Source organism: Kryptolebias marmoratus, linkage group LG12, assembly GCF_001649575.2.
Source record: "Kryptolebias marmoratus isolate JLee-2015 linkage group LG12, ASM164957v2, whole genome shotgun sequence".
Classification (NCBI taxonomy): Eukaryota; Metazoa; Chordata; class Actinopteri; order Cyprinodontiformes; family Rivulidae; genus Kryptolebias; species Kryptolebias marmoratus.
The window spans coordinates 8,993,937-9,017,901 of NC_051441.1; the positions used below are offsets into that span (position 1 = coordinate 8,993,937).

The following is a 23,965-nucleotide window of genomic DNA, read 5'->3' on the forward strand; positions in this document are numbered from 1 at the left end:
TATTTTTGGTTATGTTCTGAGCAAGGACAAAAGTTTAAATGACTCCTTTATGGGGTATTTTTTTATGGCTGGAGCTGTACGCGGTGCTATTCAATCGGTGGAGTTTTGCAATTTTCATTGCTTAAAAAAATAAAATATAACATTTTACCTTTTGTATCTTGATTATAAGTGTTGCCGTTTTCATATGGTTCATATTACAAGCGAACTATACGAACGCGGCTGGTGCGGAGTAAAGTTTAATAAACTGGTCACAACGTAGTCGTATGACTACCGCCTCAGGTGTCAGGTCCTGTCTCGCTTGCCGTAGAAAACACGGAAGCGCTGTAGACATGGTGTAAGCAGTTAGCTTGCTGGCCACCCGAGGCTGTTTGTTGTGATAAAGTGCACAGTATGAAATAGCATGTTCCATGTCGATGAGGGAGGATGTGGCGGCGATGTGGCTGAAAAATGGGAAACGTCTTTGGGAGAAAGAGCCGACCTTCTCGTGTCACGGAGCAAGACAAAGCCGTTCTGGTGAGCCGAAATCCCGAGGAGTGGAGCCGCTCCGTTAGACGCACCAGGCTGTGGCTTTAATGCAGCGTACTGACACACAGACAGACCCATTCGATTATCTTAGATTGTAATGAGCAATATTATTACTTGTGGAAACATATTTTAATTTGTGCTTTTCTTCCAAGCAATTGAAGCAGCAGAGAGACAAGCTGAAGCAGTATCAGAAGAGAATCAGCCTGCAACTGGAAAAGGAAAGACTCCTGGCTAAGCAGTTGATAAAAGATGGCAAGAAAGAGTAAGTTTTATTCAGACAATTAAACAGATGAAATATAAACACTCAGTATTATCACCTGTTGTGGTCCCTTTTTAATGTGCATAGAAATATGTGTTCAAAGGCAAACACTGGATTTCTGTTCTATTAAACATTTTGTCTTTTAATTTATGATTACAGGAAAGCACTACTTCTCCTGAAGAAAAAGCGCTATCAGGATCAGTTACTAGACAAGACTGAGAGTCAGATTTCAAACCTAGAGCGCATGGTAAGATCATTTTGTTTGCATGAAAACATTCCAGATCAGCTGTTTTTAGCATTTTTTTAACCTTTTAGAAAAGGGAAAAAAAGCTTACTTTACTGAAAAAACTTGATTAAATGCCCATTGTTTTTAATAGGTTTAATAAAACATCATGTGTTGCATGCATGGATGTATCTAAAGAGAAAGAAGAAAGCTTCATTTTTACCCAGAAAACACAGTGTTTTGTGTTTTTTGCAGTCAGACTTGCTGCATAATGTTGTCTAAATTTGACCAGTTGTTATATATTTATTTATTTCAGTATAAAGAGTCAGGTGAGGACTTCAACATTTAAGAGTTTGCAGCTTAATGATTGATCAAATGAGCATTTGACTAGTTTCAAGTCTGCAAAGCGGCTATTTTGCGTTCGTGTCTTATTGATTTCACTGCTGTTTTTTTCATGTTTTTTGGGCAGGTTCAAGACATAGAGTTCATGCAAATTGAGATGAAAGTCATTGAGGGACTGAAGGTTGGCAATGACTGCCTGAAAAGTATGCACGAGGTAGGTATTTTTATTCTATTTATAATTAACCCTTGTATGCTCATATTATTAGTACACTTTTAAGCTTTTCATACAGTAGTGCACACAAGAAAAATGTCAAAGTTCTTACTGATTGGCCTGTGTTCTGTAATATGATCCCTGAGCGAGGATTGAGCAGCACAGTACAATACCATAGCTGGTGCACATGGTTTGAAGATTAAAGGCTTAAGAAGAAAAGCCATGACTACAGCAGTGAGAATGCTTCATATGCTTAGATACTGACATCTACACGTCAGGAAGAATTAGGTAAAACCTGTTTTTTTCCAGAAGCCCTTTAGTTTCTAATGACTTCCTGCTTTGTGTGTGACAGATGATGTCAGTTGAAGATGTGGAAAAAATCCTGGATGAGACTCAAGAAGCCGTTGAATATCAAAGGGTAGATAACAATCACATCTAATTGAACAGAATGATGTGTTTTTATCCTAAAATATACAAAAAAATTCCACAATAGAATAATGTTACCAAGTGACAAACTGTTCAAAATAGTCTTCATGTTTTGTTTTCGCAGCAAATCGATGATTTGCTGGCTGGAGCTCTGACACAGGAGGACGAGGATGCTGTTTTAGCAGAGCTGGAAGCTATCACTCAGGTGGGTGTGAAGCTCCATGTTTAACTTTTGTTTATGCTGCGAATGTTTTTGGAGCACGCACTCTCCTCGCTTCACATTTTTAGCTACACACACACTGAGTCTCCAGCTGTCGGCTGCTTCCTCTGAAGGAAGGAGGAGCTGATTCACAGCTGAGTCATGCAAGGATGTTTTATCAAAACACACATTGCTGTTTTGACCTCGGCGTAATTTGCGTGATGATGTTTAATCTTTGACTCTTGAAGAAGGAGAATAATTAATCGAAGTCAGAGGAATTTTAAACAAATCACAGTGCCTTTTGTAATCTGGTAATGAGCTGTAATTGAACAAAATAAATGTGGCTTCCAGTTTGACTGATTCATAGTGATTAAAACCTCACTGGATTGTTCTCCTGTTGTGATGGAATAATCATCTTAAATGACAATCAAACTTCATAAATTACTATGTTTAACACTTGAACACAGACTGGTTCAAAGGCTGGATTTACCCATTTTTTTTCAAATGAAACTCAAGACTATATTTTACTGAAACTACTTAATATATGTGACAACAGAATAGGCTGCGTTCTTCTAGTTCTGCACAATCACAAACTGCATGGATGAAGCTACTCTGCGAAGAACAAGTTTAAAGTTTGGAGACCTTTTCTTTCGATATACGTTTTAGGTTCAGTCGACCCAGTATAGAACCAAAAGATTGAAAGTCTAATTTTACATTTTTTCTTCTCTTTGCTAGCACTAGAAATAAATATTTAACTGTAACTGGCTTCACATATAAATGTCTAAACTGCAGCATATAAGCCGTTTTCCGCTTTACTTCTATGATTATCCAATCCTCTTTTAGCCATTGAATTCACTTCCCAATGCACTTGTTGAATTTTTAATAACTAAATATATGTTTTTTCATCTTGTGAGCTAAATATTGTTTTTATTTTTTATTTTTTTAAACAGGGAGAAGATGTAGCCCTTCCAGAAGTCCCTACAGAGGCAATACCAGAGGTACCAGAAGCAGCTAAAGCTGAACCGGGTACTGTTTCTTTCGTCTTCCTTTTTTAATTTCACACAAATTTGATTAAAATAAAATTTGATACTCATGTCTGTTTACTTTTAGAGAAGAGAGAAGCAACGAACAAGCCAGACGGAGAGATGCTCACAGTCTGACAGAATTTGAGGTTGAGATCAAGTGCTGACTCACAAGAAAAAAAAAAAAAAGTTGTGCTTTTAGTTTTTGAACCTGCTTATTTTCATGTATTTGACTGAAGCAGGATCGTCTGGACTCCCCTGAAGTAACAACGTGAAGTGAAATGTTTTCGTTTTTGTCCGATTTGGATTAGCGAAGTAGTGTTACATTGTTGCTGTGCTGATTAGCACAATGAGGTGATTTTTAAAAAATGTTTAAAACTTTAATTTATTGTTTTACATATTAAATTAAGCTGTGGGAAAATGCGCAGTCCTGGCTTTTCTTACTTAAAGTGATTTTATGTTTGTGCAAAAATGTGTTTTTTTAGTCAAATTGTGTTGCCTGCATTTCACCACAAGAGGGCACTGTTGGCCTTTTTAAATGTTATTGGCGCTATAACACAAAACTCTTCATTCACATTGCATCAGTGCAGTGAGTGTAGTTATGTTGAGAAAACAGCATGCATTTTCTGATGTGTGGGAGATGTTTAGAAAAAGAAAAACACCAATGTGGTATTTAAAAGGAACTTGGACATTAATTAACTTGAAGTCAAACACAAATTATCCCTTCTGTTTCAGAAAACAGCTACTGCCTCACGAAATGCAGCTTTATACATGAAGTATGGCTTTGTAAATGGAAGAGTGACTTTATGATGACAGAGTGCACATATTTCAGAAATGCTACCCTGGCAGCAGCTAAAGTGCACTAAATGGAGTGAGAAATAATATGTGAGGACATAACACCAGCCATTTATCATTCCCTCTTTAATATTTACTCAGCATAACGTTTAACAACTGCACACTGGCCATTCTTCATATAATACAAATGTGTAGATACACAATAGGGAAAAAAAAGGATTATATATATCTATATATAGTGTTAACAGTGAGGCTCTAGTTGTAGAGATGAAGTGGGGGCGGAAACCAAACCTGCACTTTGACAAGAAAACGTTGCGTTCAAGTGCTGTTGGAAAGGCGTCCTGTTCTAGGCTAATGCCTTTTTTTGTTATTGTTTGTTCCTGTAAAGCAGTCTCTTTTTATATTGCCGTTTAGCAATAAATTTATCTTTCCCTGTTTGTCTATAAGCCCTTGTTGTTTTAGGAGTAAACGGTAATATGTGCGGAATTTGAACGTATTTGATTACACGCTAGGTCTGGCCGCGGTGCTGCAAAGAGGAGAAAAAAAACAGAGCTCTGGAGAGGTCCGTGAAGGCAGCAGCGGGCTGTCAGTCGCGCGGGGAGGAAAGGTGTGTTTAGTTAGCTAGGAGCGCTGCCTCATTCCTGCGGTCGCGTTTGTCGCTCATTGTTTGAACAAACTTGCCCTTCTCTTCTTAAACAGTTTTTCTTTTTTTTTTTCTTCTTCTTTTTTTTTTACTCGGATAAACGTTTGAACGCAAAAAACCGTTTATGGTCCTAACTGAAGATTTCACCATGTCTCGCACCGACGAGGTTAACCGCATGACGGAAAATGTTTATAAGGTAAGACTCGGCTAATTAATAAAGTTTGTAAATAGGCACAATTGAAGCTGTCGGACGCAACGCAGCTACGAGAGGAGTTCGGAATTCCTGTTGTTGACCAAATGCATTTAAATTGATTTAAAATTACCATGGCGATCTTCTGGGAAGCGCAGGTTGCATTTTTTTTTGAACATTTGCCAACTAATGAGAATGATCTGTCCTCCATCTTCACTCACTGCTCATCACCGTCGCTGTGTTTTATAGTTCAATTAAGGCCAACACCTTGCTCCTGTACCTGCAAAAATCAGAGTCCTGTTGAGTTAGTCCGCCTCTATTGATGGCAGTTCGATCAGTTCCCTGGATACCAGCACTTTTTTTTTTACAGCCTGGTTTTGGTGAAAAAGGAACCTACTGCATTCCAGAAGACGGTGTTTGACAGAAAGGGTTGAGTCCCTTTGTCGCAACAAGTAAACATTTGTCCCAAACCTGTTCCTCAGAAAAAGAAAAACAACCTTCTGGGGATTTTTGCATGCAGTCACTGAGCCTCACCTAAAAAAAAGAAAGAAATGAATTCATGGCTTACTGTTGTGTGTTTTCACATAAAAGCCTGTAGAAAGATGAGAAACATTATTTAAGATGTTAGGCTGATAAATGGCTCCACCTAAATCAGTCAAACCATTAATCAGCCTCTTGTTTCCGCACTAATTGCTGCATAATTCATTAAAACTTGGTGTGAGTCTTGTTTCGCTGTCTTCGCCGTCATTAAGAACAGGTGAAACTTTATTCCATAAAGATTTGTTGCACATGTTCTGCATTGTGACACATCAGTATACTTCTTGTTATTTGGGTGGGTGGGAGATGCTCTCCTGCAGCTCAAAGTTTCTGCACTTTGTTGGATTGCTGCTTTTACACCTAGTTATTTGGATGGACTTACTACAGATGGTCAGGCAAGTTTTTTCAGCAATTATTTTTTTGGTCCATTCAAGTGCAAATCTAGAAGTGAGCCTCAGGGAGAAGTCCCCCCCACCCCACCCCACCCCCCGTCAGGGCTCAGACAGAACTGTGATGGAGAGCAGGGTGAGCAGGCAGAGTCTCTCCGTCACTCTGGGGATCTGACCCAGAGGCAAACAAAAACAAAAAAAAAACAGCGGGGTCAGAAAGCATTGTGCACAAGACTGCTTATTTTTGCAGTTGTCATGTTTTCTTCAACAGCAAAGCATAAAAACAAGCATTTTATCTACTTTAATATTAAAGAGTAAGGGTCACTTTGGCTCAAACATAGACAAAGGAAGAAAAACTGCAGTTTTTAAACTAAATAAAATGTTATTTCTTTGTAGTTGCTTTCAAATATGCTCTGACATATGGAACATTCAAGAAAATACATCTGGAGTTAAACCAGTAATGCAAAGCCTAATAATAGTATCTAATTTTTCATTTCCCCTTACCTTCAGTGAAACGGACACACAGGAATTTATAATGGTAAATAGCTTTCAGTTTAACAGTTGTTACCTTTACAAAAGGCCTATTTGATAGCAGACATTTTGACTTGAATAGGTCAGGAGGGCACAGGTGTATGAATGAGAGCCGCATTCCACTTCTACAGCTGTGCATGCTGGGTGTTCTGTATAAATGTTTACAAGGAGAACTTCTCCTAAATTGAATGCAGCCCTCTCTAATACACCTGTGCCCTCCTGACTTTTTTGTGAAATGGGCCCATAGAGGATTTATTTATTTATTTTTAAACTCCATTATTTGTTTGCACTTTCAAGGATTCAAAAGGCTCCAGCGGTCAGCTTTTTGTGAGGGGAAAACGATCCCAAACCTCTACTTCTGCCTCGCTCTTATTTGTTTCCTCTGCCTGACATACATCTGAATACATGCATACAATTTCATCTGGTTTATATACAAGCCAAGGTCTCTTGGGAAAGAGATTTGAAAACATACGGCAGCTGTAAAGTCCTTGCAGCCAGCAGCTGGGCAGATACACTGAGTAATCGCAAGGGTAATGAGTGGGGGTAACAGCGCTGCTGTGACTCATGTTAGCCCAGTTGAGTGTGTGTGTTTAACAGGGCTGAAGCTGTACACGTTAAGGGTGAGACTGGATTCTAAATCTTCCTGCGAGCGTTGTTGCTTTGCTAAAGGCCCGAGGCCTGCCTTCGTTTTCCCAGATAATCTTAATCAACAAGAGAGTCAGCCCTGTAAACCCAGCAATTTTTTTTGCATGATCCTTCATGACTCACTTCAGTTCTCCTCCCTCACAAAGACAGGCAGCTCCAGACATGGCGATTGGCATCTAGTTATTCCCGTGCTGACGTGGTGAGACAGATACTTAAGACTGACACCCTGTGTTGGTGTGCGTCTGCACCACTGTCATCTCCACCAGCTGGCCATGTCTGGGGAGGACGGTGCTCCGGGTCAAGCCTCTTAGCACGTGAATGGATGAAGTCTGAGCGCTGGCCTGGCTTACTCAAAGGGAACAAACAGATTAATCAAGAGCAGAAGGTAAAGAAGAATAGGATTGCATGTTATTTAAGCGAGCCACTTTTATCCCAAAGAGTGGCTGAAGTGCAACTTTACATGGAAACAAAGTGACTGCACACGCCCTCTAGAAGAATGCAACTTTTGTGCATTTACTCACTATTTGTTTGAGGAAGTGTGGCGTTTTCTGTGCCTGATACACGCAACACAGGTTTTAAACTCACCCTGTCAGGTAAGGCAATAGAAGGGTGTGGCTCCTCTGTTCCAGGCCTCAGGATAGCGCACATTTTCCCATGCACCACTCCCTGACTGTCAACACAGCCTGGAAAACAGTGGTTGCCATTTTCTGAGATGACTGTCGAAGGCCAAAATAGTTGTTTGATTTGAGCTGGATCAAGTATGATAACTATCCACATTTCGTACTTTAATCATAATAAAATCTGTGCTCTGATATGAATTACAATTTGTCATTTCAAACATATCTTGGTCCTAATCATTTTGCTTTTAGTTGAAGCATTGTCGTGGCATTCGCTTCATTAACAAGAATAATACTCTGATGATAAGAAAACTACAGTTGTACTGCACTCATGTGGGAGATCCGAACAGGTGGTCTCTTAGCAACAACGTGCCATTATTCTTATGTGTTTCTGTCATATCATTGTGCTAAAAGACTTGCAGTTGGTGAAGGGCGAGGGAACGCAAGTGGGAGGGAGGAAAAGCAACAGCTCACATGATCTTTTGCAAACATTATGTTTATTTCAGAGGCAAGATGTTAAAAAGCTTCATGAGAGCCCCAGAAGGGGTTCGGTGTAAACCAGCCCTGTCTGCTGTATACACAATAGTGATCCTGTGGTCTTTCATCAAGAAGCTGCTTGGAGACGCCCAAAATGAAAATGTAATCCATTGCTTCATTTACCTTTTTCTGATCTGACAATCAGGCATTGCTTGTCTTATGAAATATGGTTTAAAGGAGTGTAAAGTGACTTGAGCTCTTGAACATCTGCCTCTAGACTATAATGTTTCAACAAGTTTATACCTGCTGGAGCCTGGAGCCTTTAAATGACTGCATTATTCACTGCAGGAGTTATCATAATTTTCGTTGCTCGTGGAAGAGCAGATTTGTTCTCTGTGTGTTTGACTGCGATGCAGAGAGAGGACTATTGCTCCACACACCCACCTTCTCTGCACGTCTGGGGGCGGATGGTTTAGAGACGTTCTCTCTTTTCTTTTACTCAGCATTGCTTTTTCAAGGACAGAGACCGGCAGCAGTCAGTACTAACTGTTCATCGACTGCAAAGAAGCTTCGCATTACTGACGCTTACAGCCAATATCCAGTCACATTGTTACATGGCTGCTATCTGAAATGACACAAGATAAAAGCCATAAGCATTGCTCTTTAAAAAGAAAAAAAACAACACTTATGTGAGTGGAAGAGAAGAAATGGAGAAAGAGAGAGAAGAGAAAAATAGACTGAGACAATCCTCATCCTTGTTGAAGTCCCTAATTACTGAAGAGGGAGAGTCTGTAATTACACAGACTGAAAGAAGAACAGTAGCAAAAAAAATCTTTAAACTACCGTGGCAGTGGCCTTACTTCAGAGGGTCACGGACTAAAGTTTCCATGTCTGTGGCAACTGTTGCTCAGTGTGTCTGAGACAGAGACTGCTACGCTGGCCACACTCCACCCACTGGGCTATCTAAACAAGCAACCACACAGCAGCCATACTATTGTGCACAAGAGTGGTAATTCTGCATGCCTACCCAAATTAATTGAGTTTTTTTTTTTTTTTTTTTCTCTCCTCATTGTGAGAAATTGTTGCAGTCTTGCTACTATGGCACATTGTATTTTCAAATCATGTATGTATATATTTTATTTAAAATGCATTTACCCATTCCATAGCTAAAGCTCACTGGGGTGCAGGAGCTTCACAGAAAAGACTTTCAGTGAAAAACCTCCACTGAGCTGAAAAGACTGACCCTGTGGCATGACGCTCCAAATTCTTAGAGTTCATATTTGTTGAATACTGGAAACTAGGTTTACTGTCTGCTTTGGGCTGTGGTTAAATCTGAAATATCACAAGAGGGGCGGTCAGCCCTCCAACCTCACACGGTGCATCTATAATTTATATAAACCCTTTCTGGTAGCTTTAAATCTGTCATGCAATGGTAAAAGAAACTGATATGTTTTGCCTCCTGCCACTGAAATAATCCAAACACACACATGAAATATTGAATAATTTCCTCCCCTTTTTAAGAAGGGTTCAGTCAATTAACAATTTAGAAAGACATTTAAATTAAACTTCAGAAAGATGCAGTTCTGTCCTCAACAAAACTGAATGTGACTTTTCTGTAGAAGGACCAAGGCAGCTGAATAAGTCAGGGTCTTTGTTGCTGTGGTTACCAGTGTCTGTATTAGGTTAGCCGGTGTGTTTGGAGGGGTCACTGGCCTCAGATGACAGCAAAGTAGGTAAATTGTTGGTCTCCTGTGAGCAAATTATTTGTTCTGCAGTGACAGCAAGAGGTGGAAAGGAGACAAAACTGTTTCAGAGGTGGTGTGTTTTTCCTCTCCAGCCTGAGAGTCCTTCTGAGGCTATAATGGGGCGAAACACAGATATAAGGTTTAATATTTTGTCAGCTTGTGACAGTATCTGCCAAAATTGTGCCTCACAGCTGTTTGTACAGTAGTAAAAGCAAAATGCCTAATGTTTAAGTGATACTCGCACTAAGAGGCACTTTCAACACAATAAACAACTTTGCCTATTCATTGAGTGCATTTGCTTCTGATGTATTGCGTGCTATGAGGGGTTGACAGATAAATTATGCACAGCATATTTTCACAATCAGGATTACAAATGGTTTCGTACAAGAAAGACTAAAATACTAATTAATGATCTGAGAAGCTGATATTTCTTCTTCAATTTCAAAATCGCACACAAAAGTCCACAGATGCATTCTTCTCTATGCCTTAAACAAAAATGGGATGGTTTTAAGTGTTTTCTTTGGAACATGCCGCACTTTTTCTAAAAGGTGAAATATCTACTTATTTTAGCACAATGTTTCAAGTAACAGCCAACACTTTGAACCCTAAAGTAGTATTGTATTAACTTGACTCTTTTGTAATGCTTGTGTGGCTGGTGGGTCAGCATCCAGGGGTCACATTTTCATCCCCACCTCTACAGTTCAATTTGTCATCCATCCAGATCAAAAAGACAAAAGGGTTTCCCTTTTGAATAATTAATTTTATGCATGACACATATTTCAAATGCATCACATTTTTGTAGGAAACTCGAGCCGCTTGCATGCAATAGCTGCATCATAATCTGTAACATCAGAAAGTCTTTGGTCTGCCTTCAGTTGCGTGCCCGTCTGTTTGATGGGACTAATTTGAAACGCAATAATATACTCTGCAAATTCCCACAACAACAGGAGACAAGCCGTGATGAACAGGGAGGTTCACGACTTTAAAAAGTTTGCTGTTTTCGGCAGGATTCAGAGATTATTTATTCTCGTAGTCTTCACGTGATGCAGAACCAGAATGTGTGCCCAGTCCAGTACAATCAGGCTGCAGGTCGGAAATGAGTGCAGACTTTCTCCTGGCCTCCACTCAACATGTTTGCACTTCACATTAAAAGCATTTACTCATTTAATCAGTTTGGATTCACATACTTAAAAGGGTAATTTAAGTCATTTGACTTTAATGGACTGGATGGGGGATTTACTTGAATGTGGTCTCCTTGATGATCAATGAAAATCCCGTGTTGCGGTAGAAAGCTACTGGCTGCTTTTATGAGAACATTTTTACCTCGTCTTTGAAGGAAATGATGAGCCAAACATGTGACTTGCCTTTTTTAAACAAGATCTTAAAATCATATTTGCTTTTTTTGTAAAATCTAATCAGATTTAGAATGCAACCTTTCCAAAGTGTGTGCAGGCTTTCCAATATGGCAACAAGTCTGGCGTTATCGGTGGTGACAGATAGATGAAACAATTTGTGATCAACTGGGATCAGATTTAGTTTTAAATTGATTCATTTGGGAGGAGAAAATTGGGCAACAGAGATAAACAACTGCAATGTTTTGGCCCAGGGTGGTCTCTGGCAAAATGCCCAAATATACTCCAAACACAACAGTCCAGCCTCCCATTATCTGCTTGTTCAGGACTCCCTAATGTCCAAGTAAGCTAAACAAAAACTACATCCTGAGTAACACATTTAATACTTGGCTCAATAACTTTCACAATAAAATGTCTGGACTTTTCTGAAGAGGTTTTCTATCCTCCACATTTATTCAACCATAAAACTGTTCCTTCATAAATAATATTCAGTTCTACAACATGGTCATAAATGTTCCTTTAGTGTTTGTTTGTTAGTGTAAAGTGTACAGCGAGAGCAAATCCAAAGTGGATTTCTTTTTCTTTTTTTTGTTGTTGTTGTTTTGTTTTTTTGTTTTTTTGTTGTTGTTGTTTACCTTGGAAAGCAGCTGGATTCTAGTGAATCTCAAAAGATCAAAATCATAAGATAATCCATGTTGCCAAGCCCTGATAAAACCAATTGGCATCCTAAACTAGTTGCTCCGGGCAGGTTTTAAGTGTGACAACAATGAGCAACTGTAGGTTTGGCCTTATTCACTTCCTGCTTTCAGATGAGTCATGTGTGAAACCTCCTGGTCCTTTGGGTTGTTCTTTAACCTTTACTCCTCACTTATTCGTTTGAAGTCAGCTCTCCGGTTGGTTTGAAGAACTCCAAATCTGTTAATCCAATCAGTGTCATAAAGCAATTATAGTTCATATCCTGGTCAGATGTCTTGGACAATTGGATTACCTCAATCCAATATTCAGACCCTGTGAGCACTTTGTTTGCCATGTTTGTGTCCTGGTCAGACTGTTGTTTGCAGTCACTGTCATTTTGAATCAGCATTGATTCCTGTAGTAATGTCAGGTTTTTGTTTTTCAACCAGAGAATGTTGGATCGTATGGGCTCTTGAACTGTTTGTTGCATATAGAGCATGTTTAAGGCTCAGTGAATTCACTTGGGCAACACAAAGTTTTCCCTCCAGAGACTGTCTGGCCAAAAGGGTGAGGTGCTTCGATCCTGACGTGTTCGGTCTTGATGCAGAGCACTTCTCTGTGAGGTCAGTTTGAAAGCCGACTCTACAGCCTTACTGTTTGCTCATTGCACAGTAAATAGCACAGGACTCTGTTGTCCCTCATTTGATTGAGACACATTTTAAAGTCCCACTGCTTCTTTTGTCAACATGACCTGGCTGCATTCTTGTCATGATTTAACCTACACTCCAGCTTTCTTTACATGCCTTTCTGGTTACTTCATTGGACTCAACTGCACTTTGTTGGCTTTCACCACATGACAAGTTCTTCACAAATTCAGTTCTTAAGAGTCTCGTGTTCATATGATCCTGGGTGTTTTTAGGCCTGCAGCGAGTTGCTGTGTAGAAAAGGAAGCAAAGAGGAGGGAATGAGAGAACAGATGATGGCATCTTGGCTTGTTATTGCGTGTGATTCCCCCTGGTTCTAATCAGCTGGTGTTACTTTCAAATTGCCCCCTTTGCATGTCATTATTAGGTTTGTGTGTGTGTGTGACAGGGGAACGCAGAATGAGCTGAGATGAATGACTATTCCACGACTTGAATTTGGCATCTTGTTCAGATGCACTGACCTTGTTTCAGTTGCTAATTCCACACTGAGGAGATATTAATTTAATTTGGGCATAGGGAAAAAATATGATCTTAATAACATTTTTTTTTTCTGCAGCCTTTAAGCTTGTAGTCTGTAGATTCTGAGTTCACATCACAAACAATAGGCAGTCAGATTTGATTCGTTTTTCTCTGCCCTCCTTCAGTAATCTGCTTGAATTTTTACCGATGCTCTAATAATGAATTCATTCAGTCCTCATGTATGAAATGACATGGCAATTAGACTTATAGGGAGGAGAGGATCACTTTCCAGCCACTAATTATTTTTACATTTATTAATTCTTTAATTGAATGATTATGCAGAAGAATGTGGAATGAGAGCAAATAAAGAGCCTTATTGCATAACTTTTTTTTTTTCCACTTCCTATTTCTCATTCCATCAAGTCATACAACCTTTAGTGTCTCCTGGCCCTATTTCCCAATTAGCTGCGACAATTAGGGTAACAATGTAGTACAAGAGAACTGGGATGATGAATTTAGCAACAATGACAGGAAATGAAGGCAGAGACTACATCACTCTCTACGGCATGCAATGTAATTTTTGTCTCTCATGTCATGTTTTTATCTATGTGAAAATGTGTAATTGCATGAACTGATTTTTTTTTTTTTCCCCCCAACATAGTTGCACATGTTTTGTTTTTTTGCCGGAAAATCTGTTAGCTGTTTGTACAAGAATGGCAGGAAGGCTTGTGTCATCGACCTTTGGCCTCTTTCAGTGGGAGAATGTGCTGTAATGATGCTGCACTGGGACTTGCTTTTTTATGTAATCCTCCCACCGCTTTAAAACACCACTATTCTTTATTACATACCCTTGTATTAATCTAGTTGTGTGTGTGTTCGTGAGTACACACACACACAAATATGCTTGAATGTGTGCATTTGTGTTGCACATGCTCTGATAACCTCATCCTCATCAATAAGTCCCTTTTGTACATCAGAATGAAGCAGAGCAAAAAATTCATTAGGAAAAAAACATTTCCTCGTGAAGTCCTGGCGGATGTCTTTCATCTTCCCAGAGGCAGACAAAGCGGGGAAACCTTTTATGCAAGTGTTGTGCATAAATAAAGCGGGATTCTCTCCTATGTTTCCACCTCTTTAGTATGAGAAAGACTAAAATACTAATTAATAATTATAAAGAAGCTGCTTAAGTAGGAGTTGCTATTGTAGGACTTGGTCCTGCTTATTTTGGCATTGTTTTAGCATAGCTTTAGAATAAATTAATAAAACTGTTTTGTTTTTTAGCAATAAACAGTAAGATTACATATGAGCTTGTACTACTGTATATTTTTAATAAAATCATTTTTTTTAAGAACAGTTGTTTTTAAGCACTGTTCCTGAGAGCTGTTGAAACCCTGCTGGGTGGAGTTGTTGTGAGTCACCTTTGTTTAACATGTTGACCTAAATAACAGAGTGGAGACAACTTAGGGGAGTAACCTCAGAATTTTACTGATTCAGCACCAGTGTCATAGTTACATTAGAACGGTACAAGACTACAAGTTTCAAAAATTTGACCAGCATTGAATGATTGTTGGGCATTACTTTATTTACAATTATTCAGCCCTGATTAGAGAAAAAAAATCAAATCAGACTTTAAATCATGCCACAGCACTAAAACAACTTGCAATGACCTTATTCTTCCTGTTGACTCTGTTGTTCTGGTGCTGTTAGACCAGTCTGCAAAATATTCTGATGTCACAACTTGAACAAGTTATTTATGGTAAAGGTGTAGCTTTGTCTGTGTTCAGATCCCATCTGACATTCAGGATGCTTTTGTTCAGAAGTGGGAAGAGCAGCAGAAAAGTGGTCTATGTTAGGTTCACTGCTCGTCTCTCTGTATATTTTGCCTTTAGGATCCATTTTTAAGAAACAGATTATTCCTTTTTCTTGCTCTTCTAGTTTAAAGTTCTTACCAATGTAAAGTTTTGTCTCCCTGTCAAAGAGCAGGAAAAAGTTATTAATGCTTTTATCGTCTGTCAACTAGGTTATGGCCTTGTCAGGGTGTTTGTAGCAGCCTTCTTCAGCAGTACTCCAGTTTGCATATAATGTTTAATTTGGAATGTCGCACCTGTTTTAAATCTTGTTATATAGATAGATTGTGTCATCTGGGAATGTAGTTTTAATTTAAAACAGTTTATTTGTACAATGCTGTGTGTTTTAATATTTTTGTAATTCCTTTATCTTTATAAATACAGTGTCTTGTAAAAGGCAGCTCTGTGTGTAACAACAAAGGCATTTCATGATATTAACTTCCACTCCAAGCCCCACTGAGATCCTTAGTGCACCCCTTAGGGGCCAGGCCCCCCCAGGCTGGGAACCACTGTTCAGGAAAATCTCTTTACTGGCTTTCTGAGGTAATTGAAAAAATGTATTGGCTACTTTTAAAGTTTAAAATGGTCCGGTTGAGTCTTATTTAAATTATCAACAAAACATTTGCACACCAGTAAGAGCAAGTTGACCAGCCAGATTCACGTAGATGTTCTAAAATCCAGATTGAAGCATAGAGGTGGTCTGGCTTTTGGCTGGCAGACATTGCAGATCAGTGTACCCCCTTGTACACACACTGCAGACTTTAAATTCTCCTTAAGACTTGTCTTTTTTTGTTGGCTTTTGTCTGAAGTAGAGTTTGAGACCTAAAGCTTGTGTTTTTTAATTGTGCTTTATTACATTTTTTTCTTGTATTCCTGTTTATTACATTTTATATACATTTTTTTTTCATTTAGCAATTTAACATCTTGTCTGGCTAAACTGTAAAGCACTTTGGTTGTATTTTTTAAAATGCTTTTTTAAAATAAATGCAACATTAACAAGGACTTGTAAAGTAGTATGAGAATCTTAATTTAATATAACTAATAAAAAACAATTTCAAACATAATTTAAAACAGTTACAGTGAAGCCAGTAAACACCTGCTATTAAGTTTCTCAGTTCCTATCCACATTATATTTTTGTTTTTACTTTAAGTTCATAACCTGCAAACATGTCCTCCAAGCATTAATTTTTTCTCATTTGACTAAAGTTTGTCTGTTGAAGGCCAATCAAATGCATTTTTTCAAACAGAAACAAATAATTTTCAGAGAAACAACTGGTGCTACTTACCCCAAGCAATACTGACTTAGGTTCACAGGGTTAAAATTCCTTTTTTTGGCGGGGGTTTAAACAAAATTTAGTGATGTTTCAAAATAGTTTATTTGACTATGAAAATTCTAATCAGGCAAATATTTAATATTTCTTAAAGACAGGAAATTTATTCACGTCTTATATGTAAAATCAGGTGCAACATATTTGTGCAATACTTTTGTACATGGTTATGATTTTCTTGCTACTTTTGTTATTGTATCCCTTATTTTACAGTTCAGATCAGTACTGCTTTTGATTTTTTTTTCAAAGCACAACCAGGTACTGGTAAACAGCCACAAAAGTTAATTTTAGCAAGCTACTGTGGATAATAAAGATCTGATAAAGATCAGTTGTTTGTGTCTGCTTTTAAGCTACTTGAGGTAAAGCAAGCAAAAACATGCATAGATATATTGAACTTTTGGCTCTCATTAAAACAAAAAAATCCCTAAAAACACAGGGGAAATCTAAAAGTGCTGAGGTCTGACTGCGAAATGAGGGTGTTTCAAGTTGTCACTGGTAGCACATTGCACATTATTTTGCCATAGTGGGGATTCAGGCAAAAAGGAGAATTATTAAGTTTTCTGCTGCTGTATTGATAGTTTGTGTTGGAGCTACTGCTGCAGCAGCACTGTTGTGGTTGTCTTCCTGTCCCTGAGTTATTCCTGACTATTTGACTGGGGACCTGCTAATTAGAAGAAGTCCTCCTGGAGGAGTGCAGGAAAAGGAAGAAGAGGAGCGGTAAAAGAGCACCACAGGAAACTATTGTGGGTTAGATTTGTGCATTCTCAGCATCAGTGCTGACTTAGCTACACATGTCCACATCAGCGTAGTGTACTGCTCAGGTTTACTTCTGTTTTTTAGTAACTTAAGATCACTTTATGGGTACACCTATGAGCCAGCACATTATGATCACCCAAGTGTTTCATCAAAACATACTTGCAGAGGCAGACCTAACAGGACCTATGGAGACCATGTCAAATTGTTACAGTGCTAACTTTGTCTTTGTATTTATATTACTATTTAATGTTGTACAGTAAGAGAAGAGGAAAGAAATGCCAAAGGAGCTGATTATGTTAGAAAATTTTTTATGTCTGACACAGACACATTATCAGTATAACTTTTCTGTCTTGTGAATTCCTGCATGTGGATGCACATTTATTCTGTATAAAATGGATTTTGTTCACTTCAAGGAGGTGTTTGTGTGTCACAAAGAGGAAGAGAAACTAAGTGCAGCTCGGTGCAAGTCTTCTACGATCTTGACCCCGTTGCAATGATAAGTGAATCCATTGTCCACTAACGGTGCGTTGTTTCCTCTTTCAGACCATCATGGAGCAGTTCAACCCCTGCTTACGGAACTTTGTTGCCATGGGGAAGAACTACGAGAAGGCCCTCGCCAGTAAGCCCTTTCTTTTCCTCATTCTTTTTTTTTTTTCTCTGCTTCACTCCAGGTTTAGGCATTCCACTGAGCACGTTCTATTTTTTTTTTCTCCAAATATCTACTGATTTCTCTTTTTGTCTAACTCTAAAAGGATATTATTTATACTCATGAAAAGTGGTCAGGGTTTATCAAATGGTACGCAGTTTCTGTCACGTCTTGTTTGCTGTGATTGGGGTGTTTTCAAAAAGGCACTGAAAAAAATCTAATCTCATGTAGAACTGTAGATAAACTTCCTGTCAGCAGTCAGATTACAAAAGAAAAGTATCCAAAATGCCTTCAGTGGTGGATTTATTTTTTTCTTTTGAGCTCTTTCATTTCCTTTTGGACTTGATTACAGGATCTCAGGGAGTTTGTCTCAAAACAACCTATAACCTTAACACAGCCCATACCCCCCTCAGTTCAACTATCCAAGCCAATCACCGGAGTTCCCCTTCCTCCCAAATCCAATGCTTTTTTTCTCTTTACACATGCACTTCATAATCCTGACCTTGGTGTACCTAAGGAGCAGACTGGTAGGGGTTCACTGAGAGCCATTAAAGACCCACTTTGCAAGATTGGCTAAACCCAAGAGACTTGGCAAATCTGGGAGGACACACGTCTGTCCATATGGTGCAATAACTGAAATGATTCAACACCAGCAATGCCAAAAAAGCTTCATATTCGTTGCCTTGTTAAATCTGGGTGCATTCCAGATTTCCCAGGACAAACAGTCTATTTCGGCATTACAGGCTGCATGATAAGTGTAAAACATATTCACGGGATGTTATACAGTACAGTTTTATACATTCTGTTTGTTTTATTTAAATCAGTCTTCTTTGATTGTCTTCTGTCCTGGTTAAAAGAGGTGCTGCTGCCTCTTCTTTAAAGTGAAGTATGAGTGATGGATTTTATATAAGCCTCTTCTTTGCTAATTGTCTTGCATTCAGATCTGATAATCCCCTCCATCTGTCTTTGTGAACCCCTCACCACACATTTTATTTGTATAATACACGTAGATCCAGGTCATACACTCAGCTATTCTTCAGCTGCACACTTAGTACTTTACATGCTGCATTGGAAGGAAGCAAGGGTCTGTTGCTTGGAGATCTGCTTTAGCTCCCACCTTCCGTTCCACACAGCTCTCTGCCACGCATGTGCAAACTCACATGAATGTTCATGCACACCTTCCATCCCAAGGCAAGCACACAGTCTGTTTGGCGTAACGGAAGGAGTGCAGCCATGATGCTCTGAAATGCTGCACTCTCAGCTCTCTGGTTTCCTCGTGCAAGAGGGGGAAGAAGCGAACACATGCTGTCTTTTGCACTTGATTCAGCTGTAATTGGGACTAACATTAGCATCTGTCCCTCAGCTTGGAAGACTTCCTCTGTTGTAGAGTGGCTGCATCTGTCTGTTAGAATTAGCTTGCCCCTGCCAATCTATTGTTGTTAATGTGTCTTACACCTGGCAGCTGTCTCCAGGCACAGGTCCCATCTGTCACCTGGATGGGTGTAAAATTCACCTACTAAAGCAATGGCCATTATTCACTGGAGATGGGCTGATTGGTGGATGACTGCTTGGCAGTCAGGCAGAAATCCCTGGAAGCCCATCAGTGCCCCAAGACCACTGATGGCAGCATAGCAGGAGTTTGAATAATCCAGATTGACCTGGATATTGATCTCTTCAGGCATGTTGGCTATTCATTTAGTCAAAAATAAAAGAAGATGATGTCTTCTGGTTAGAATCAACCTCAAGTTTTATTTTTGTGTCCAATGTGTGCAAGCTGTTTGTGTCTACACGGCTGTGTACGTGTTCCCAAACCTACACGTGCATGAGTATACTAGTGACCTTTTAAGCTTTTGCTTTAAAGCATTTTGAGCTCCACTGTATATCTTTGATCTGTGTGAGTAGGGAAAATTCTTTTGCAACCCCCCTGCAGTGCAGCATGAGCCACATAGCCACTCACCCACCGTGACCCCACCTCCCACCCTCAGGTTGAATCCATGTTGAAAGAAGTCGATAAACCCTGATTCATCGTTCAATCAACAGTCTATCCAAGTCAGGGTGTTTCCTGAATGTATTCACACAGTTGAATAAAATGAAAAGAAGGAAGGAAAAGGCAAGTTAACAGTATGTGGTTAACAGGCTGACAATAGTATTTCCTCAAAGGGACTGTAGCATTTTCTAAGAACTAATATGGATTTATTGTGACCTACTGGTTTCAGATCAAAAAAAGCCCTAGAAATAATTTGCTTGTTTTTTGCTTGGTATTTCTTAAACAGTTCATTTGTTCATCAGTTCAAGCTGATATAAAATATATATAAACTCATTAGAAATTCAGTCAGAAAAGTGATATATTATGGATGCCTGTACACATGTAGAAATATATTGGACTTATTCTTTTTGGCCAACTAGAATAGCTTTACCTGGTTTCATTAAAGGAAGACTAACTCTCTTTTGTGGGAATTTTTGTCTTTGTAACTTTGCAGACCTTGAGCACAAAAAAAGCTAAAAAAGCTGCTGTTAAAACATAAGCCTTAGAAGTGTCTCCAGCTGTTCGCAGTTTGTAGCTAAAGAGTTTAGAACAAATAAAATCCATGCCTCACTGGATGTGTAGTGTTGGGGACATACACATAAATATAAAATTTGATACTCCCACACACCTTGGGTCCATAGTAAAACAAGTTTTCCTATAACTCCAACGTTGTACCACACACATTATTAGCTTTTTTTAGGCACTTTTGTCTTGTCTGGCAAGTTCAGCTCATCTGCTGGGAAATAATTTCCTCTATGCAATCAAGCATCCAAGATGCCATCAAGATTATTTGCATATTGCCTTGTTTTCTGATGATCAGAAGCTGTGATTGATTATTCCAAATGCTTGTGAGGAAAAGTAGAGGTAAAGACTGCAAATTGCTCAAATGTTTATCTGACCAAGCTCCTGTTGACTGTGGTTATACAAAGCTAAATTTCATACATCGTCTTTTGAAATGTGTAAAAAAAAAACAACAACAAAAAAACAGCTTAAGTATACTTCAACCTAATTGCAACCTTGTTCTTTTTGCTTTTAGATGTGACATTTGCTGCAAAAGGCTACTTTGATGCCTTGGTCAGAATGGGTGAACTGGCCAGTGAAAGTCAAGGATCCAAAGATTTGGGTAAGTGACCAACATACCCAAGATGAACTCCGTTTGGTGTGCCCTTTATCTCTGGTTTCATCTGTGTAAGCCTCAGCAGCATCCCTTCTTTATGCCCATGCATACACACATTATCCAACATTCACTTCCTAATGCTCAAATGTGGCATTCAGAATGAATTGTGTGGGTTGATGCAGAGAGTGGTTTTCTTTTTTTGGGGGGTTTGTTTTTTTTAAATTAGAATTTTTTCAGAACCCTTTTAGTCCTAAAGCACTTTGTGGTTCGATTGTCTATCGAAGGAAGGACATTTTTCAGTTTTATAGGCCTCCTGCTGATAGAAAAAATAGACATGATTAACAATGATGAGAGAGGTGTAGGCAGAATATAATTTATTTACAACTGTGTAAATGATGTTATCATGCTTTCATCCAAGGTGAAGATAAGATATTAAAAACTGGTTTGGTAAGATTTGTTACAACATATTGGATCTGCAGATATGATGTCAGGTATCTGGGTGTCTGTGTTCTGGTGACAAATACGCAGGTCATTTCGAGAGGTAACGCCTCACAGTTTCATAGTGAGTAGTTTCCTTGGTGATCGGCATCTCTGTGTATCTGCTCTTGTTGTCCACAATCCGTTGGGAATCATCTCGGGTTTAAAGAAATTCCCTTTGCACTGATTGTTCTTTTAACTGTTTGATCTGCAAAGAAGTTGCTGTTGATTTGACAGGGTCTTTGTTTCATGGGAGCTGTGATCCACTTTGGGATTCCTTTCGCCCATCCAACAGGGACTGACATGAAAGTGCTGGCATCATGTTTTATTCAGTGTGCGGCTCGGTCTCTCCATCTTTCAGCATCTGTAAGGTTTTCCTCTCGTTACAAAGTTTATGGTGTTGAATCTCCATGTTGTATAATGTGAATACTATTGAGAAATTCCTGTGTGCTCAGGTTTGTGTTGACTCTTACTCCTAAGAGAAATGAAACTGGTCAGTTTGGAAAGGGTTGTTGTTTAATGCTATTTTGTCACCTGCTTGTGCTGGAAAGTAAAATTCATTGCATTGTCAAACACTCCTAAACATCACTAAGGAGATTTGACATCTTGAAATGACTCAAACAACTAGAAGATATTCAGTTTTTTTTTTTTAGAAGTTTGCTAAAATAGTTAAAAAAATAAAATAAAATAAAAATGTGCTTCCTCTCATTATGCACATTGCTATATTAAAGCTCTTCTTTTGTTCCTGTCTCTTTAAGGCTCATTCTGCTCTGATTGGTCAGATTTTTAAGTGCGAGGCAGCAGCATGTGTGGGTTTTTTTTTGTCTTTTCTTTTTATTGTGTTTTTTTTTGTGCCAAATGAGCCACTAGGCAGTCATTATGTAAATGTCCTTAGTGGTCATGTTGAGAGGTGAGAGGATGGAAGTCAGGATGAAAAATTAGATATTGAAGAACAGTTTAAAAAAAATGTTTTTGTATAGAATGTGGAATGGGTAGTTAACCAGTCTATATAAAACACCAAACTTCTCCAAGTTTAAATGAAATTACTGCTTTGATGTACAATCCTATATTGTTCATTGTCTGTCTTTTGTACAATGTGCTGGTAACACCCAACAGTGCCCTTCATGCCACTGTGGCTCCCAGGGGAAGATTTGGTATTTTATTTTCCAGCAACTGGCTTGTAACGTTTTGCAGCCCCCCACCCTGATGTCAGCTCCAGTATTCTGACCTCCCATCAAATCACTGGCTTGATTAAGGCCCAGAGCTCAAAGTTTCCTGTTTGACTGACAGCGGGTCACGAGGTATCCACAGATCAGAAAAGTCACTATTGTAAGCTTACTGAATAAAAAAACAAAAGTTGTTCTAAGATTTCCATCAAATTTTGCTATGGGAAATAATGGGAAATCTAAATAGGAATGCACCCTCGAAGGGGATCTTAAGGCTTTAAAAGCTTTACATTTCAGAACATTTCACAAACAAGTAACTGAAAATAAACATGTGGCCTAATAAAAATAACCTTTGTGAGTCTCCACAGAGGCTTTCATCAGTCTTATCAGTCACATGATTGATAACTTGTGTTGGGGTCATTGATTCCTCTGAGATAGATGGCATGTCTTTGTTGTAGGTTTATTTTTATAGTTTATCAATAATGAAATGAACAACAAAAAATAGAGCACATACATCAAATATTAAATAATAAATCTCAGGGCAACAGGGTATTCCAGTGAAATTCATACTTGTCCTGATACGTACTGTATAAAAGAAAGGATGAGATTACAAAGACATCTGGTTCCAGGTTTTTCTTTTTTAACACATCACTGAGTTAATTGTTTCTACATTTTCAACCCAATTTAGCTAAATAAGTGGACAGTTCCATAAGATGAGGAAGTGATTTACCTGGGAATCTCCACATTTTCTCTGATAATACCCATATTTTGGAAGGGCCTTCAGTCATGTTTTTTTTCCATTTAAACTCCTTTAATGGCTTGAAAGTGACGCACTCAGTTGTTCTGCAGTTGTTCACGTGGGCCTCTTCTGATGTGGTTCCTTTGTCGTTCTTTTCCCATTTTGTTTTATTTCAGTTTCTTTATATGATTGTAGGCATAAATGAATAAATAGATAGCAGGTCTTTCTAAGGTGTTACAACATCTGTACATGCTCACACATGAAAGCGCATGAATAACTTGGACCTCTTGTTGCACCTCTTTAAAGCCTAGTAATACCACAGAGGCAAAGTATAAAAACCAACTGCAAATGGTCCCACCTACACACCTCAGTCAGCAGCTGCTCTCCAACTCCTTCTTTATTTCTCATTCCCTTTTACTTGTCTTTGACACATATATACACATTGTTTGATGCTATGACTGAAATTACCATGTTAAATATTTTTCTCACATGGTGTTTTCTTTATCACATCAACATGCAAAGTCTGGCTTGTATGACACAGTACGTTTTCACAGAAATCGTCCATGCTGTAATGAATGTTCATGCATGCGTCCACTTTCTCTTATTTTTGTGGTTTGAGGCATTTTCTCTAGTTAAACCTTGTTATCTATCCGTTTGAGTGCTCTTCTAATCCACTTGTGTATATTTCAGCCTTAAGAGACAGACTCTGTTTCTCCCAGCAGCCCCACTACTCCCACGCACTCCCTCCCACATATCCTCCTCTGGTAGGGCTAATCATCGCCTGTCACTTTGCCACCCACATACACACATGCATGCACATACATGCTAACACATGGACACAAACACACCTGCTCGCCCTCCGTTATTTCTTTTTCTTCCCTTCCACTGGTTCTATGC

General features: G+C 38.8%; 2 protein-coding genes across 3 annotated transcripts in view; both read left to right on the top strand.

Moving 5' to 3' along the window:
- The first annotated feature begins 295 nt into the window (after positions 1–295).
- Positions 296–3,628, top strand: LOC108241312 (charged multivesicular body protein 6). Its single transcript, XM_017425348.3, has 8 exons — positions 296–513; positions 678–787; positions 944–1,031; positions 1,477–1,563; positions 1,913–1,978; positions 2,111–2,191; positions 3,136–3,211; positions 3,296–3,628. The coding sequence occupies exons 1-8, from the start codon at positions 448–450 to the stop codon at positions 3,343–3,345; spliced, it is 624 nt and encodes a 207-aa protein (XP_017280837.1). The 5' UTR covers positions 296–447; the 3' UTR covers positions 3,346–3,628.
- A 968-nt stretch (positions 3,629–4,596) lies between these two features.
- Positions 4,597–23,965, top strand: part of LOC108241326 (brain-specific angiogenesis inhibitor 1-associated protein 2-like) — a 47,960-nt gene continuing 28,591 nt past the window's right edge. Inside the window, exons 1-3 of one of the 2 annotated variants that reach the window (XM_017425376.3) lie at positions 4,597–4,841; positions 17,441–17,516; positions 20,606–20,692. In XM_017425376.3, coding sequence (XP_017280865.1) covers positions 4,770–4,841; positions 17,441–17,516; positions 20,606–20,692 — 235 coding nt within the window. In that variant the 5' untranslated portion in view covers positions 4,597–4,769. Of the gene's footprint in view, positions 4,842–7,301; positions 7,323–17,440; positions 17,517–20,605; positions 20,693–23,965 lie in introns of those variants that run through there. The other variant, XM_037978870.1, reaches the window with a different exon arrangement.